At 35.0% G+C, this 15386-nt stretch overlaps 1 protein-coding gene across 2 annotated transcripts in view; it reads right to left on the reverse strand.

Annotated features, from left to right (window-relative positions):
- EDIL3 (EGF like repeats and discoidin domains 3) overlaps window positions 1–15386 on the reverse strand; it is a 386777-nt gene that overhangs the window by 87368 nt on the left and 284023 nt on the right. For both annotated transcript variants that reach the window (XM_036279454.1, XM_036279453.1), the window contains 3 exons: window positions 12352–12507; window positions 9317–9461; window positions 4449–4633 (listed from right to left, as the gene is read on the reverse strand). In XM_036279454.1, coding sequence (XP_036135347.1) covers window positions 4449–4633; window positions 9317–9461; window positions 12352–12507 — 486 coding nt within the window. The remainder of the gene's footprint in view (window positions 1–4448; window positions 4634–9316; window positions 9462–12351; window positions 12508–15386) is intronic.

A 15386-nucleotide genomic window follows, 5' to 3' on the forward strand; every position in this document is an offset into this window, starting at 1 on the left:
TGCAGACTACCTTAAATTAGCAATTGTTTCATGAAATAGACCAAAGGGTCATTTTCTAGGTGACACTGTGACATTTTCATTTATATTATGCTTCCTTTTGTGAAATCTGAAAAACTTTTTAATAGATTCAATTACAGAGGCTGCATTACCACCAATAAGGCAATGGACACACACAGTGTATTCACTGTAAGAGAACTGATAATGTCTTTAATCATAAGACATTTTTAAAAAGTTGGTTAGTCAATCCAAGTTAATTCTTGCATCTACTATACTCAAATATTTCTTCATAATTAATAAGACTATTATCAGCAGTGCTCCTACCCCCGACAGAATGCCATTAAACATAACAATTTTATTTTGAATTTTAATCAGTTGTATAATATGAGTATGATTATGAAGGGTATTTACTCAATGTATTGAAAGCCACTGAAAATGGACATAAAACACATAACCATTCTAAAAATAATGCTATTTCAGTAGAGAACATTGCCAGATGACATAATGTTCATTTTAAGTTATTAATAGTATTATTTCTATTCCTAGGCAAAGAATTTGAAAAATCAAATGTTACCTAGAGAAAAAATTAAAATTATTGTTTGCCAGTGCAAATTTGTGTGGTTTATTAACACTTCTCCCAGTTTGCAACTGATCTAACAGCATATTACTTTATCTTTCACCGTTTTATTGAAAACTCCCTTCTGAAAGAAGCAAAGAATATGTATGCAGATCTACATTCTCAGTTAAAGTTGGTGGTCTCAGCTCATTCTCTCCTGAGGTTCCACAAGCCACTGGAAGGAGAAGGAAGGAAGCCATCTGTTGCTGGGCACCCACTATGTGTTTCTCTGTTCTGTCATGTGTCTTATTTAATCAACCTGAGAATCCAACACGATTTCTTGGTCTCTTGTTTAGAAACCAATCACAGAAGATAACAGTCTGCTACTAAAAGATCTCAGTGAATTAAATGTTACTTTATTTTATAATACGAATTAAAATTTAGTCAAACCTTATGTTAGGAATGTTTTGCTATAAGTCAGGAATGATTGACAACGATCTTTCAACTTAGGTGTAAGTGAGATATTTTTAAAGGGCTGAAACTGTAATTAACAACAACAACAAAAGTAAATGAATAAACAAACATCCCTGTGTTTTTGGAAAACACATTGGTAGGGCTTCTTGCTCAAAATTTTAGAGAACATCAAACACATCAAAGTAATGAAACATGTTTTCAGAGGTGTGAAAAAATGCCTTTCATTTAGGGCTTTCTGTGGGCTTAATACATTTTTGGCATGTTTATATAGGGATAGCATAATTATTTCATGATAAACAATAGCTCAAGGAAGCTGCTAATCAATGCGGAAAGCTCACTTCTAAAAAATAATACAAGAACTCTTGCTTAAGAAGCTTCTGATATTTTGACCACACAAAGGGGACTGGAAGCAACATTAGAGTAATAAAAAATAAAATAAAATATTACAGTGATATTTGAATATATTAGAATTCCTTAAAAATAGTTTTGACTTTCAATTAGAACAACTGTATTTCCAGACATTATCTATTGAATAGGTTTGGAAACACCCAATAGACCGAAATAAAACTCTCATCATTAGAGGGTTTCATATATAGTTAGTATATTAAAATTTTTCTTTAAAAATCAATAAGCAGGAAATTGACAACAAAAAAGGGGAATTTAAAAGACAAGCATGTTTTCTCTTCTGAAGAGTTATTTCTCAGAATTGATGCAACTTATGGAAAAACCACAACTAAAATTTATAAATTCAGAAGCTTCAAGTAAAGACAAAAACTTGACTCTATGTTAATAATTTAAAAACAAAATCAGCCTAATCTAATTTTCAATGACGACACTAACAACCATGGCAATGTACAGTTGAACAGGTTATATTCTCTTAATGAGAAAACACTAAAAATAGTAACAATTCTGGAGCATTTTTTTGCATTATGTCAAAAAAGAAAATAATAAATATACGTAAAGATGTCAATTTACCCTGCCTTGGAGATTCTGAATATGTTGTGACACAACACAAAATAGACATGTACTGGAAGAACCGGTCCTTGAATTGGTAAGAAAATCTGTCACCAATAGAATAAATTAATTTCAGCATGCAAGTGACTTTAAGAAGACAGCTGAAAAGCCATGTTAAAAAAAAAATGTGATGAATGGAGATTAGCACTGAAGAGTACACCCTGATTCATGTTAAAATATTTGTTTATCTTTCTCAAGAAATGTGCCATTGGCAATCTTTTCATGTGGATATTTCTAGAGCCTACCAGCCTGTCTGAGTTACTTACAGATGTAAACCGTTTTGCATTATTTCACATGGCATTATGACTCACAAATATTTAACCTGAGGGATGACCAGAATATTTCGAATTTTAAAAATATTATAAAGTAACAACGAAAAATTCAACTTTATCGTTCAGTTCTAGCAAATCGAAAAACAAATGTCTCCATGGTTTCTTTACATTAAGAACTTAAACCTTCACAAAGGCTATGTATTATATTGATTTAGTTCCTGAGTTATAAAGGTCATATCTTTAATGTGAGCTTTTAGTTTCTTTTTCTAATATTATTTTAAAATTTAAGGATATTAGCAGTTGGCCTCTTAAATCAGGGATCAAAATTTGATGCTGTATAGGCCCAAATCAATCATTTCAATTGTACTTTGAACTATTCATTTATCTATTTATTCAGCCAACAAATATTTTTTAAGTGCCTACTATGTATCAGATATTGTGATAGGTATTTAGTTAAGTACTGAACAATAATACTTTGAGAAGCAAGAAAGACAGGTGTGGTCCCATCCCTCCTGGAGCAAACACGAACGTGAAGACACAATTTCAGTCCAGTGTGAAAGTGCCACGAGAGAACTACAGATGACACAGTAGCATACAGGGGCGGACTTCAGCCCGACCTGGTGTGGGATGGAGCTGGTGGCTAACTCTGGATGCACCAAGAGCAATGTGTATCCAAACCTAGCTGGAGGATACCAGTCAAAGGCGGGGATGCTGTGGGCAGAGGTGCTGTTTGTTCTTTTCCTCCAGGAAGAAGACATGTACAAAGGAGTGGGAAGGGAGTGATCGTGTTTGGTTTGAGAAACTGAAGCAAATTTAAAAGTGTCATAAGAGCGGGGGTGGGGCCAAATTGCACACAGACTTTTAGGTTATATTAGGAATCTGTACTTTATTCTGAGAGTGATTAGGAAGCCATGGAAAAGTTTGCAAAAGGGAGTAAGAAAACATATTTGCATTTTGAAAATAAAACCATACTTGTTACAATTTGGGAATGGATTTTTAAAGAGTAGGACTAGGAACTGGAAAGCTGCGAAAGCCCAGGTGTAGGAGGGTGGGAGCCTAAAGCATGGAAATGCAGTGGGATGTCCAGAAGTAAACTGCCTTTAGAGCAGTTGAAATAACCGATACATATTAGTGAGTGCATGGAGTTGGGAAGGTGGGGTTGGCAGAAGATAATCGGCAGAGGATGGGTGACCTGGAGGACTCTGGGGAACACCGATTGGGGGGATGGAAGAAAACAAAATAGGTGTCATACAAATCCAAAGAAATGGTTGGTAAAAAAGGTAATGTCGTACGGGTGTGAATAGGGTGTTTGCACACTCATGTGGCGTCACTAAATGTATCATGTGGTGTGATGCTTCACAGGTGCGTCACAAGCATTTGTTAGATGAATGATTTAATTTAGTACAAACTGGGTTATAGGAGGATAAATATATTTTAAAATCAAAAAGCTCATAGAAGAACAAAAAGAGAAAGACATACATAACTATCCATAAAACATGCTGGCTAATCAAAGAGTTCAATAAAGATCCAGATCAATAGAGATCCACACAGAATGTTAGGTAAAAAAAAAAAAAAAAAAGTGAATATTTCTAAGTGTGAGAAAAGGGATAAAAAGGCTAAGTGAAGAAAAGACTGTCTCTGCTTTCCTTCTGTGACCTAGCTCTCTTATGAGAATGTAATCAAATTGCTGCATTGCTTAGCAACCACAGGGAAAGAGCTAATAAGTCATGATTCATGATTCTATGGGAACAATCTGCAGGTCAGTGGCTTGATTTCAAGGTGGTTTAGATTCCTGCTATGATGCTTTCAAACCAATATTGACTTGAAGCATGAGGAATAGATGAGAGTTAAAATGCAAATGCTTTTATAATCAATCAAAATGATCTATACACAGTGTGATCTGGTACAGTCTGCTGCATCAATCTGACAGTAGCATCTATAAATCAACATTAGAGTGAAAATAGCACACAGACATGACTTCATAGAAATTTTTGTTTTACCAATTTAGTTAAGCCCAAGAGGTAGGCACACTGAAATGAGTATGAAGGTAATGACTCCAACATTCGCTGAACTAACAGGAAATCTTTTGAAAGAAGAGGTGCAGTGGGTGGTGAAACAGTGTTTGAAAATATTACCTGTAACCATTGCGACTGGTCATTGTGGCCGGAGGTCCAGGCATTCACTTTGCCCTGCTTGTCCAGCCTCGCTTTCCGTGGCTCCCAAGTGAACATGTCCATATTGAGAGTCCTGAAGATGCTCGAGGCAGTGATCTGATAGTCTTGTATATGTCCTGATTTCATCCCCAGAGGCTCCGAACAGCCTGAAAGAAAATGAGAAGGGCTCCATGAGAAAAATAATTTATCACCCTGGAAGTTTTCTGTCTTCATTTTGGATAGGCAAAAGAAGATTAAGCCTAATGCTATTCATTCCCCCCAAAGAGAGAGCATCTAAATTCAAAAAAAGACTATAATCAGAAATAAATCTGGAATAGAATTGAAAAACAAAATAGCCAATTCAGGTTGTTTTGTCTGAATATATTTTGAAAAAATTGAAAACAAGACAGAATTCAAATTACTTTTCTGCAATAGATGATTTTGCAAAATGAAAACAATGCTAAAATGCTCTCTCCTGTCTCATTAATGATAGCCTCATGACTGCTGCCTAGTTTTCAACAGTTTCATTGTGTCTTTAAAAATGGAACATTTTCTCACAAAGTATATTTGGTTTTCTTTTATTTGTTTCCATAATACTACAAATGAAAATTCCCTCAGTACAAAGTCATTTTCACAAACTGTTCCAATGGTATATTCTAAACTGGACAGCATTTTCTTTTCCAAGAAATGTCTGTTAATCTTTATCACTAATTCTTATAGCACCAACATGCTTCTTCTGGAAGGAGGGAAGCTAATATTTATTTAATGTATACCATGTGCCAGGCATTGTGCACGTGTAGGGTTTAAAGGAATAGATAACAGAAGAAAGTAAGCTAATTCTAGTAAGAGTCATTGCTGGACAAGTCTTTTTATACATTCTTATATTTTGATCACACTTAATAATTTCTAGTTTTAGATATTTTTGGAAGATTCTCAGATCTGCCACATACGTTTTCAGGTTTGACATGGTGCAAAATTTGGGTTTGTCTGTCCTTGAAAAAGTGAATGTGTATGTGTGTGTGCACACATGAATTCCCAATTTTGAATCACAGTTGTGACAAAATTCCATCCACAAAGCCCATGTAAGGAAGCATGATTCTGTTATTGTATTACTCAATGGTTGAGTCTTCCATATGTAAAATTTACTATTTGACCAAGGAACACACAAGGTAAGTTTGAGCATCAAGAAAACCAAGATAAAAGGAAGACTTTTCCAATGTCACATTCTCACGTTCTACTGGCCCCCATTTACTATCTGTGTGGATTTGTACCCATTATCTAACCACATTGTGCCTCAGTTTTCTCATTTTCAAAATAGTAATAATAAAAGAAACTACCTTAAAAAGTGCTTGCTCTAATACAGTGGTTAAGGAATATAAAGTAGTTCCCTGGCCGGTTTGGCTCAGCAGTTAAAGCCATGGCCCATGGGATTCTGGTCAAGGGCACATACCTTGGTTGCAGTTGGTCTCTGGCCCTGGTTGAGACCGTGCGGGAGGCAACCAGTAGATCTGTCCCTCTCGTATCCATGTTTCTTCTCTCTCCCTTTCTCCCCCTCTCTTTCTCTCCCACTCTATCTGAAGATGGAAAAATATCCTCAGGTGAGGATTTAAAAACAAAATAGATATAAAGTACTTAGGAACAGGGAAAGCAAATAGCTAGCATTCATTAAATGTTAGTTATTGTTATTATTTCCATAAAGCTCATTCCAATAGATAACAATGTTAAGACCCCAATTCAGCATATCAGCAAATACTAAAGAACACCTCATAACTGGCTACAGTTTCTAAAACTAAACCATTTTAAGTCAAGGCTCTAAGAGAAGTGGCTTAGAACTCTTCATTGATAAATAATTGCTTTCTGTCTTAGTCCATGTAGATCACTTTTTTTTTTTGAGGCTCCTCCATGTCTGCCTTCAACTCCACCTTCCAGGAAATGCCTATCCTATGCAGAGATGACAGAAACAGTCATGAAGGGTGACACAAGTATGTCTTAGTACAAGTTCTGCTGGGTTTCAGGGATAGGAGAATAAGTCCCAAGATGAAAATAGCTCTAACTCCTAAATATAAATTCTGGAGGAGAAAAATTTCATGACAAATCTCAAAGAGTGTAGAAGGTTCTAAAGTCTTTACGACATGCTGTTTATCTTTGTGCAGTTCTATGGTAACATGCACTGTCTACATTATAGATTTCTGACTTGGTCTTCTATTCCCACCAAGTCCCCCACGCTGCCTTGCTGGCGGAGTCTTTGTGAAACTGCTCGACTTGCAGAAGACATACAAGGCAAAGGGAAATGTGGCATTTGTTGTTTTTTTCCTTTTGTGATATAACACTATTTCAAATATTGCATAGAGAGGGATGGCTTTACTTGGACTATTTCTGCTTACTCATAGGATTTGTTTCATACTCATTCTGTTGTCTAGTACTTAGCCCAGAGGAAGTTCTGAATAATTTGTTCAATGAATGAATGAATGACTATTCCTTCCCTAATTATGATCAGGATCAATTTCATTCTAAACATCTTAAATCATCTCTCTCTCAGAGAACTGAGGGGATTTTCTTTTTAAGTATCTGGGAAAAAGATTAACTGCTGATCTTCTAGGCAGGCTGAGAGATCTTATAACAGTTTATTGAACACAGTAAGGCAGCCTTGGGCTTTATAGTGTTGCACTGGATTATGGGAAATAGTTTTGTACATTATATAACTGTTTATTTCCAACTGTAATAGCTAACCTCTTCCAATTTCCCTCACAATTTTTCCTTCTCATCTACATGATTTATAGATACAAATTAATTATTTCGCCAGTATGGACAACACCTGAACAAAATAAAATATTAACAATGAAACTGATCATTTTTATTGTGAGATCTCCTAACTTTTAAGAACATTCATTGTGTGATATTATTCTCTGCGTGCAAGTTCAAAATCAATTTGTAGGTTTGGGAAATGGGCATGGCTTCTTTCTAATAACATAAAATCTGTAAAGTGTCGGGTGTAACCTCTTGTCAAACTTCAAAGTAAAATATATTCACATCTTAGGGGTGTAACTGGGGCATGTATGAGAGACTCACCCTCATGAATCAAATGGCTGAAAAACTGTCAAGCAACTAAAAACCACAGAGGCTTGCAGCAAACCTCATCATCTGTGGCCTCTTCTTGATTGCTTTATGATGAATGACTTAGGGTTGACACCGGCCTGTGGTGATATAGTGACATGCAGTGTAAACACTGTACAGCAACAACCTGCTGAGATTTACTGGTACTCAATAAACTGGTTTGAATTACCAAAATAAGGAAAACATCCCCGTTAGGACAATTAATGGTACTAAAACCATATGTTGGCTGCTTTATAAAAGACCCATATATAATATGAAATGCGATTCTTAAAACAGATTCACTCATCTAGCTGAACATCTCTAATTCCTTTAGATGTAATGGATTCATTTAAAGTTTGGTTGTTTCTTAATAGTAACTTTTATTTGCTTAAAAATCATTCCTTATCTTTCTTAGCATCACAAATATGCCTAAGAAGGTAAGTAAATATATACATTTTAACCAATATACAACTTTTGGAAATGTATAAATAGTTCTCAGTTGTCCTGTTGCAGGGATGTGTCCTATTTTTTTATTTTAACCTTCACCCAAGGATATATTTATTGATTTTAGAGAGAAAAAGCGGGGGGGGGGGGGGGGGGAGAGAGAGAGAGAGAGAGAGAGAGAGAGAGAGAGATAGATATGAGAGATGAGAGAAAAACGAGAAACATCAATTGGTTGCATCCTATATGCGCCCTGACAGGAATAGAAACAACAACCTAGGTATGTACCGTGACGGGGAATTGAACCTGCAAACTTTTGGTGTATGGGACAATGGTCCAAGTCACCCAGCCAGGGCATGTGTCCTCCTATTTTTAATTAAATAGTATTATTGTAAGTTTGATGAAAGTCTTTCATATTTGGATGTTATTCTAAAAAGTGAGACACACATTAATTTTTATTTTTCAAAACACAGTTGTTTGAACAAAATAATTTCAGGCCACAGTGACAAAGACGGTTTGTAAATGTTGATGCTAGAATTATTAGAATAACCACCAAAATAATAACACATTGAAATACCAAGACAAGATTTTCTGTTTAGCTCAGATTCCAGCTATATTTGAAATGGGACCACTGTGAGATCCGCACATTAAGTCTTCATCTTTATATCTAATACTGATGCTCCTGGAAGACAAGGATTATTTAACTTGGAGCCCTTTGACAGATTGTCTTTGAGCTGAATAACCACTGTTTGCACAGTAAGTGGGATGGTAGATAAGAATGATCCAAGAGTGAATTTATAGCAGCAATCTTGGTATTGAAGTATTGTCTCCTTGGGAGGAATGATAAATATAAATGTTTCATTAAAAAAAAAAATCCCAAAAGCCAAGTTCTCATAGTAGATGGACAAAGATAAAGCTTACTTTTCTATGCCATACAACCCAAATGTAACTGCAATTTCCGAAGTCAGGCAGATTCCAGTTTTTACTGAACTCTTGTCACAAAACATAAATCATAGTTACTAATAAAAACAATGAGACCTTTAAACAAACAAAAGTTTCCAGTGAGAATCTGTTGTACTTTCATTGACCACTCATAGAAAAGCACTGCTCCTCCTACTCCCCGCCACACACACACACACACACACACACACACACACACACACACACACACTTCTCACTGAACCATGCCCTAGAATTCTGTAGCAGGAATGCATATCTAAGGGTGTTGAATAACTGCAGGTTAGTAGTAGACTTAAAATGTGTTGTTTTTTTCTTTTCTTTAAAGAACACACTAAAATAGATAATATGAGACTCACCTGATAGTTCACATCCAAGAAGTTCCATTCTCAAAGTACAGTGTCTTCGACAAACTTGGGGATAAAGTCTTACATACTGAGCTTTTATAGGGGGTGTGAAAGAGTTAGCATAAGGTGTGTTGTTATCAACATTTCCACGAAACACCTGTGTAAAGAGATAATATAGAGTTATAATTATTAATTGTAATAGCTCCTTTACCTATTTTTATACACTGATCTTATATCCTATCCCAATCTTTCCAAAACTGAATGAATAAATTTGGGGGTCTGGAGCATTTAGAAAGCACCTTGCCATCAGCCAAATATATACAATATGTAAAATCTATAGTTAAAATTCTAATTAATGTTAGAAACCAGTGTGGCCTACAGTATAATCTGTCCTCTACTATTGTCAATTTGAAGGCCAGTTTCAGAGCCAGGGGAATGTGTCTCTTGTTTTGAGAAATGAGCACCTTAAACTTTCAACTTAATCTGGTCTTTCCATTTAGCTACTTAGTATTTACAGTTTCTGCTGTTGTTGTCAGTTTCTGCTTTGGGAACCAGTCCTTCCTGTTCCCTCAGTCTCTCTAACGCTCTGATCAGACTTATGATGTTTTGGTTCTGATTCTTTTTTTTTTTTCTTTTTTTTATCATCCTCATCCGAGGACATTTTTCCATTTTTTGTTCAGGTAGAGGGGAGGGAGAGAGAGAGAGAGAGAGAAACATCGACGTGAAAGGGACACATCGAGTGGTTGCCACCCGCACGACCAACCAGGGCCGGGGACAAACTGCAACCAAGGTACGCGCCCCTAGCGGGAACCGAACCCGGGTCTATTAGGGCCGCAGGCCGACGCTCTAACCGCTGAGCCAAACTGGCCAGGGCTGGTTCTGATTCTTAAGACGACTCCCTTATCAGTCAGTCCCAGATCATTTTATAAGAGATTCATAATTCTTTATATATCTCCAAGTAAACACTACATTTCCCTCTAAAAATTAAGAGTTAAATATGTTATTTAAAACTCCTTTATTTATTTATTTATTTTATTTTATTTTATTTTATTTTATTTATCCTCACCCGAGGATATTTTTCCATTTTTTGTACAGATAGAGTGGGAGGGAGAGAGAGGAAGGGAGAGAGAGAGGGAAACATCGATGTGAAGGGACACATCGAGTGGCTGCCACCCGCACGACCAACCAGGGCCGGGGACAAACTGCAACCAAAGTACGTGCCCTTAGCGGGAACCGAACCTGGGTCTCTCCGGACCGCAGGCCGACGCTCTAACCGCTGAGCCAAACTGGCCAGGGCTAAAACTCCTTTAAATGTCTTTCTTATTTTACCTTTTATATAACCTAGTAATCAGATAACTTTGTTTAAATTCATTTAAGAAGGTAATTTTAAAAATCTTTTATAATTTGTTAAATGTCTTCTCTAATGGCTTGGTTTTAAATGGGATGAGCTGTAGTCGTGATACTTTTAAAATTAAAAATTTTGAGAAAAAACTAACATAAATTGAGAATATTACAAAAAAAATCAAAGGAGACACTAAATATTTATTTTCTCTAAAATATTTATTCTATCGCCCTGGTCGGGTAGCACAGTTAGAGAATTGTCCCAATATTCCAAGGATGCTGGTTCAATATCTGTCCAGGGTACATACATGAGTGTACCAATGAAGTGGAACAATAAATCGATGTTTCTCGCTCTCTCTCTGTGCCTCTCTGCCCCTCCTCTCTCTCTCTAAAAATCAATCAATAAAAAAATACATTACTAAAATATTTTGTTCTGCTAAATAACAAAGTTTTTCTTCCAATATTAAATATATAAGATATGCATATTTTCTATCACTTGGTGCTTTTCTATTAAAATAATAATTTTTATTATACTGAGAGAAATAAGTCAGTCAGAGAAAGACAAGTATCACATGATCTTATTTACTTATGGACTATCATGAACAAAATAAGCTTTTGATTAAAATAGATCCAGAGACCTGGAAGTAGGGAATAGACTGACAAACTTTAGAGGGATGTCAGGGTGGAAAGGGAGGGAAGAGTAAATCAAAGAACTTATATGAATATATGCATAACCAGTGGACACAGACAAAATTTGGGGGGGTAGAACTGGAGAGGAGGGGGTCAGTGGAGGAAAAAAGGAGGGGGACATCTGTAATTAATACTTTCAACAATAAAGGTTAAAAAAATAATAATTTTTCTTTACAAATAATAGCTTTGATCTCTAGTTGTTTAATTATAAACAGTGGTAATTTTTCAAAGCAATAAAATGAAATGAAAAATTATTAAGCCTTGGCTGATATTTCTCAGTGGTTAGAGCATCAACCCATGGACCAAAGAGTCTTAAGTTTGATTCTGGTCAAGGGCACATACCTAGGTTGCGGTTCAGTCCCTAGCCCTGGTCGGAATTGTGCGGGAGGCAATCAATCCATGTGTCTCTCTCACTTCGATGTGTGTCTCTCTCTGTCTCTCTCTTCCACTCTATCTAAAGATAAATGGAAAAATATCTTCAGGTGAAGATTTATAAATAAATAAATAAAACAATTGCCTTGCACATATTGTTAACCTTGTGATAAAGTGTTTATAAGACCACCCATTAAAACCAGAGAAAGTCTTGCCCAGTAGGTGTGGCTCAGTGGTTGAGCATTGACCCATGTACCAGGAGGTCGCTGGTTCGATTCCTGGTCAGGGCACATGCCCAGGTTGTGGGCCAAATCCCCAGTAGGAAGCATGCAGGAGGCAACCAATAAATGTTCTCTCTCATCAATGCTTCTATCTCTCTCTCTCTCTCCCTTCCTCTCTCTCAAATCAATAAAGAAAAAAATTTTAAAAAATAAATAAATAAAACCAAAGAAAGTCTTAAATGGTAGCAAGTGTACATTTATAACTTGGACTCATTATCCCTTTCACCCCACTAGTCTAATTTTTAATAATTATAAATTTGTTTTTAACAACATAAAGCTTCTGCCGAAGGCTTGTTATTCATTGGTAATCAAAGATTATTAATGAATTTGACTTTTAAATTAAGTGTGTTAAGTCATTCTTACCATGTCTTCATTGGTGCCTTTCACTTTGTACATTGCCCAAGTCTTTCCATCATTACTATAGGCGATTTTGTAGGATTTTATATATTCTGGGCTTCCAATCCTCTTGGCTCCTTGGGTAATTACTCCAGTAACTCTCATTTTTCTTTGTAAATTTATCTGAGGAAACAAGATAATCAATGGTTATCTCAGCATTCAGGATAACAATATATATAAGTTTAAGTTCAAAATCTTTCTCTAACGGAATATCTTTTATCAAGTAAAGCAGTATTTGTAAACAAACTTTGAAAAAGGCAATATGCCCCCAAAATATTACGTTTAGAAAACATTGATTGTTTGTTATATAAAGGCATGACTTAATAACCTGAAAAATGGGAATATCAGCTTGTCAAAATAGCCTCAGTGACATTACAATGAAACTGTAAGGTCAACATAATTGTAAATGTGTCTCAAATGCTTTTGGCTTCAACAAATTTCTACTTAAAATAAAACGTGAAAATCTCCTGAGATCTTTGAGTACTAGGATAAAAAAAACTAAAGCAACAATATTGACAAAACCCAAGAACAAACAGAAGTATCTTCAGTTTCTGGATTTTTATATTGTTGTTTCCACTCCAGTGGAAATACTTGCATTTTATCATAAGGAGACTTTCTAACTGGTAGTTTCTTTTCATAATGGTGTTCTCCCCATTCCAAATCACCCAACAATAGTTTGCTGCTGGAGTAACAGCCCTCTAATAAAAATTTTAATATTCTTCTCATATTTTTGGCACTTATTGTAAAATAAATGTTAAGACAAAACAAAAATAGTTTCTATCTACCTACCTACCTATCATAATGTTAAATATTCAAAAAGCTAAAACTTGGAATTGAGAAAGAAATCCTTAAAGTTTATCCACCTTGACAAACACAATGACTTATTAAGAGGCTTACTATGTTTTATTTCCTTGAATTTATAGATTTTAAATGTACTAAAGTGTTATGGGTGATCCTGAATCCTGCATGTAGCCGGCACCTTTTTAGGCTTTTGAGAGTGTGCCAACATGGTGAGGTCTGTCTTCCTTTCCCTTCTCAGTCGCCTAGTCTCAACTTCCTTCTCTGAACGGCATGAGGCTCCTTCCCAGCTGGTGTTCATGCACAGAGCAGTTCTCAGTCCTACTTATGTATAAAGGGAACCTGGAATTTTGATGAGTTAAAGAGTTGGGGTGAGGTAGTCCCCGCCTCTGACTGATGAGCAGGCCCCTTTTCACTCTTGCAATATGGACTATATAAATAATATTTTTGCTTGTAAATTCTGGGTCTCTGGTTCTTTTCTTTTCTCTTTGCCAATAATGGTGAGTGATTCTGAGATCCAATTTTGCTTTTCTAATTTCAATTCTCAGACATCAAATTTACTTACATAGAAACACGTTATGTCTAAATGTTATTTGGAGGCTCAAAAAAGAGAATATCCCCTATAAAGGTAAATTTTACTTATTACTCATAACATTGATCTCTGTTAGTTTTTTTTAAAGATTTATTTTAGAATTTTAACAATGGGAAGTGGAATAGGTTACCTTTGAAAGATACTTTATTTTAGTATATTATGTAGATTACCACATGGTATAGAATATAGAAAAGCAATATTCTTCCAGTATCTCATGTATGGCATTTTTTTTTTAATGAGACTCTTCATAACCTGAACCTTTCTGATATATACAACAGAAACAGTGGACAGTTTGAATAAAATTTCCTTCCATTTTAGAAGTCAAATTCTACACTTGATATTGCTGAACATTCCTTTTTTCAATTATCATTTATCTTGTTTCAGTTATCTTGTTTATATCTCTCCTGGAGTTCTAGCTGATGAGTCATAGACTAATTTTTTAAAGCTTACATCATAGGAGCATAATGATGAAAAAAAATAAGAATTTTTAAAAGTGATTTATAGAATATAGGTTCTGGGATTACTAACAGTTACTAAGTTTGGGGACTTTTGAGTTCTCATGCATCTAGTACTATTAAGTTTGAATAATAAGGGATTCAATATAAAAAGGCAAATATTTCACCATCATGGTCAGAAATCTATGTTACTATGAGGAATAAATTAAGCCATGGAAGAAGACTATTAGAATGATTTCAGAAACATCTTCACCATGAGACCTGCAAGTAGTTCCCTTTTATCCCATTCTAACATTATTTTATGATCAAGGTTATCATATTAAACTAAATTTTTTTTCAAATAAAAAACAAAATAAAGTTGAAATACAAATAACCAACTGGAATTAATATTTTCCAAGTCATATTATAATAAATAATTGATTAATCAAATAAATTGGATCTAACATTATTAATAGCTAAAGCTGAACAACCCAATAGGAAACAAATGGGCAAAGAATTTTGTTAGTTGACATCAAAGGAAATACATATTGATCTTAAACATATGAAAAGATACTTAATCTTTCTTATACTACACATTAAATTAAATCTAACCCAATATACTATAAGTCACCTTTCACATCAAAAAGAAAAAAAAATTGACTACACAATATTAACAACAAAAAGAAACGGGAATGCTTGTATATTCTTGGTAGGGGTGTAAATAACACAACCTTTTATGAAGAATAATTTAGTGACATGAAACAAAATGAAAAATGCACATTTTTTTAAGCTCAGCAATTTCATTCTGGAATGTAGCATACAAATATCATCACTCTAATTCAAACTGATGTAGATACAAAGTTGTTCCCCACAGTGCTATATATAATAGAACATAATTTTAAATAACTTAAAATGTCCATCAATAGGGGTCTAAGTCATTTCATTATGGAAAAGTCCAGAAAATAAAATTACTATTCAATTGTTAAAAGAATAATAATAAGAACAAGATGAGAAGGAGAGGGAGAAGGTAAGGAAGAAAGTGAAGGAAAGAGAAAGAGAGAGAGAGAGAGAGAGAGAGAGAGAGAAAGAGAGAGAGAGAGATCTTGGCATAAGATTTTAAAAATTACTGCCTGTCAAGAATTGACACTACAATTATCTGGAAATTATGTGGAAAGAGC

The sequence above is a fragment of the Molossus molossus genome, unplaced genomic scaffold (genome assembly GCF_014108415.1).
Source record: "Molossus molossus isolate mMolMol1 unplaced genomic scaffold, mMolMol1.p scaffold_m16_p_3, whole genome shotgun sequence".
Lineage (NCBI taxonomy): Eukaryota > Metazoa > Chordata > Mammalia > Chiroptera > Molossidae > Molossus > Molossus molossus.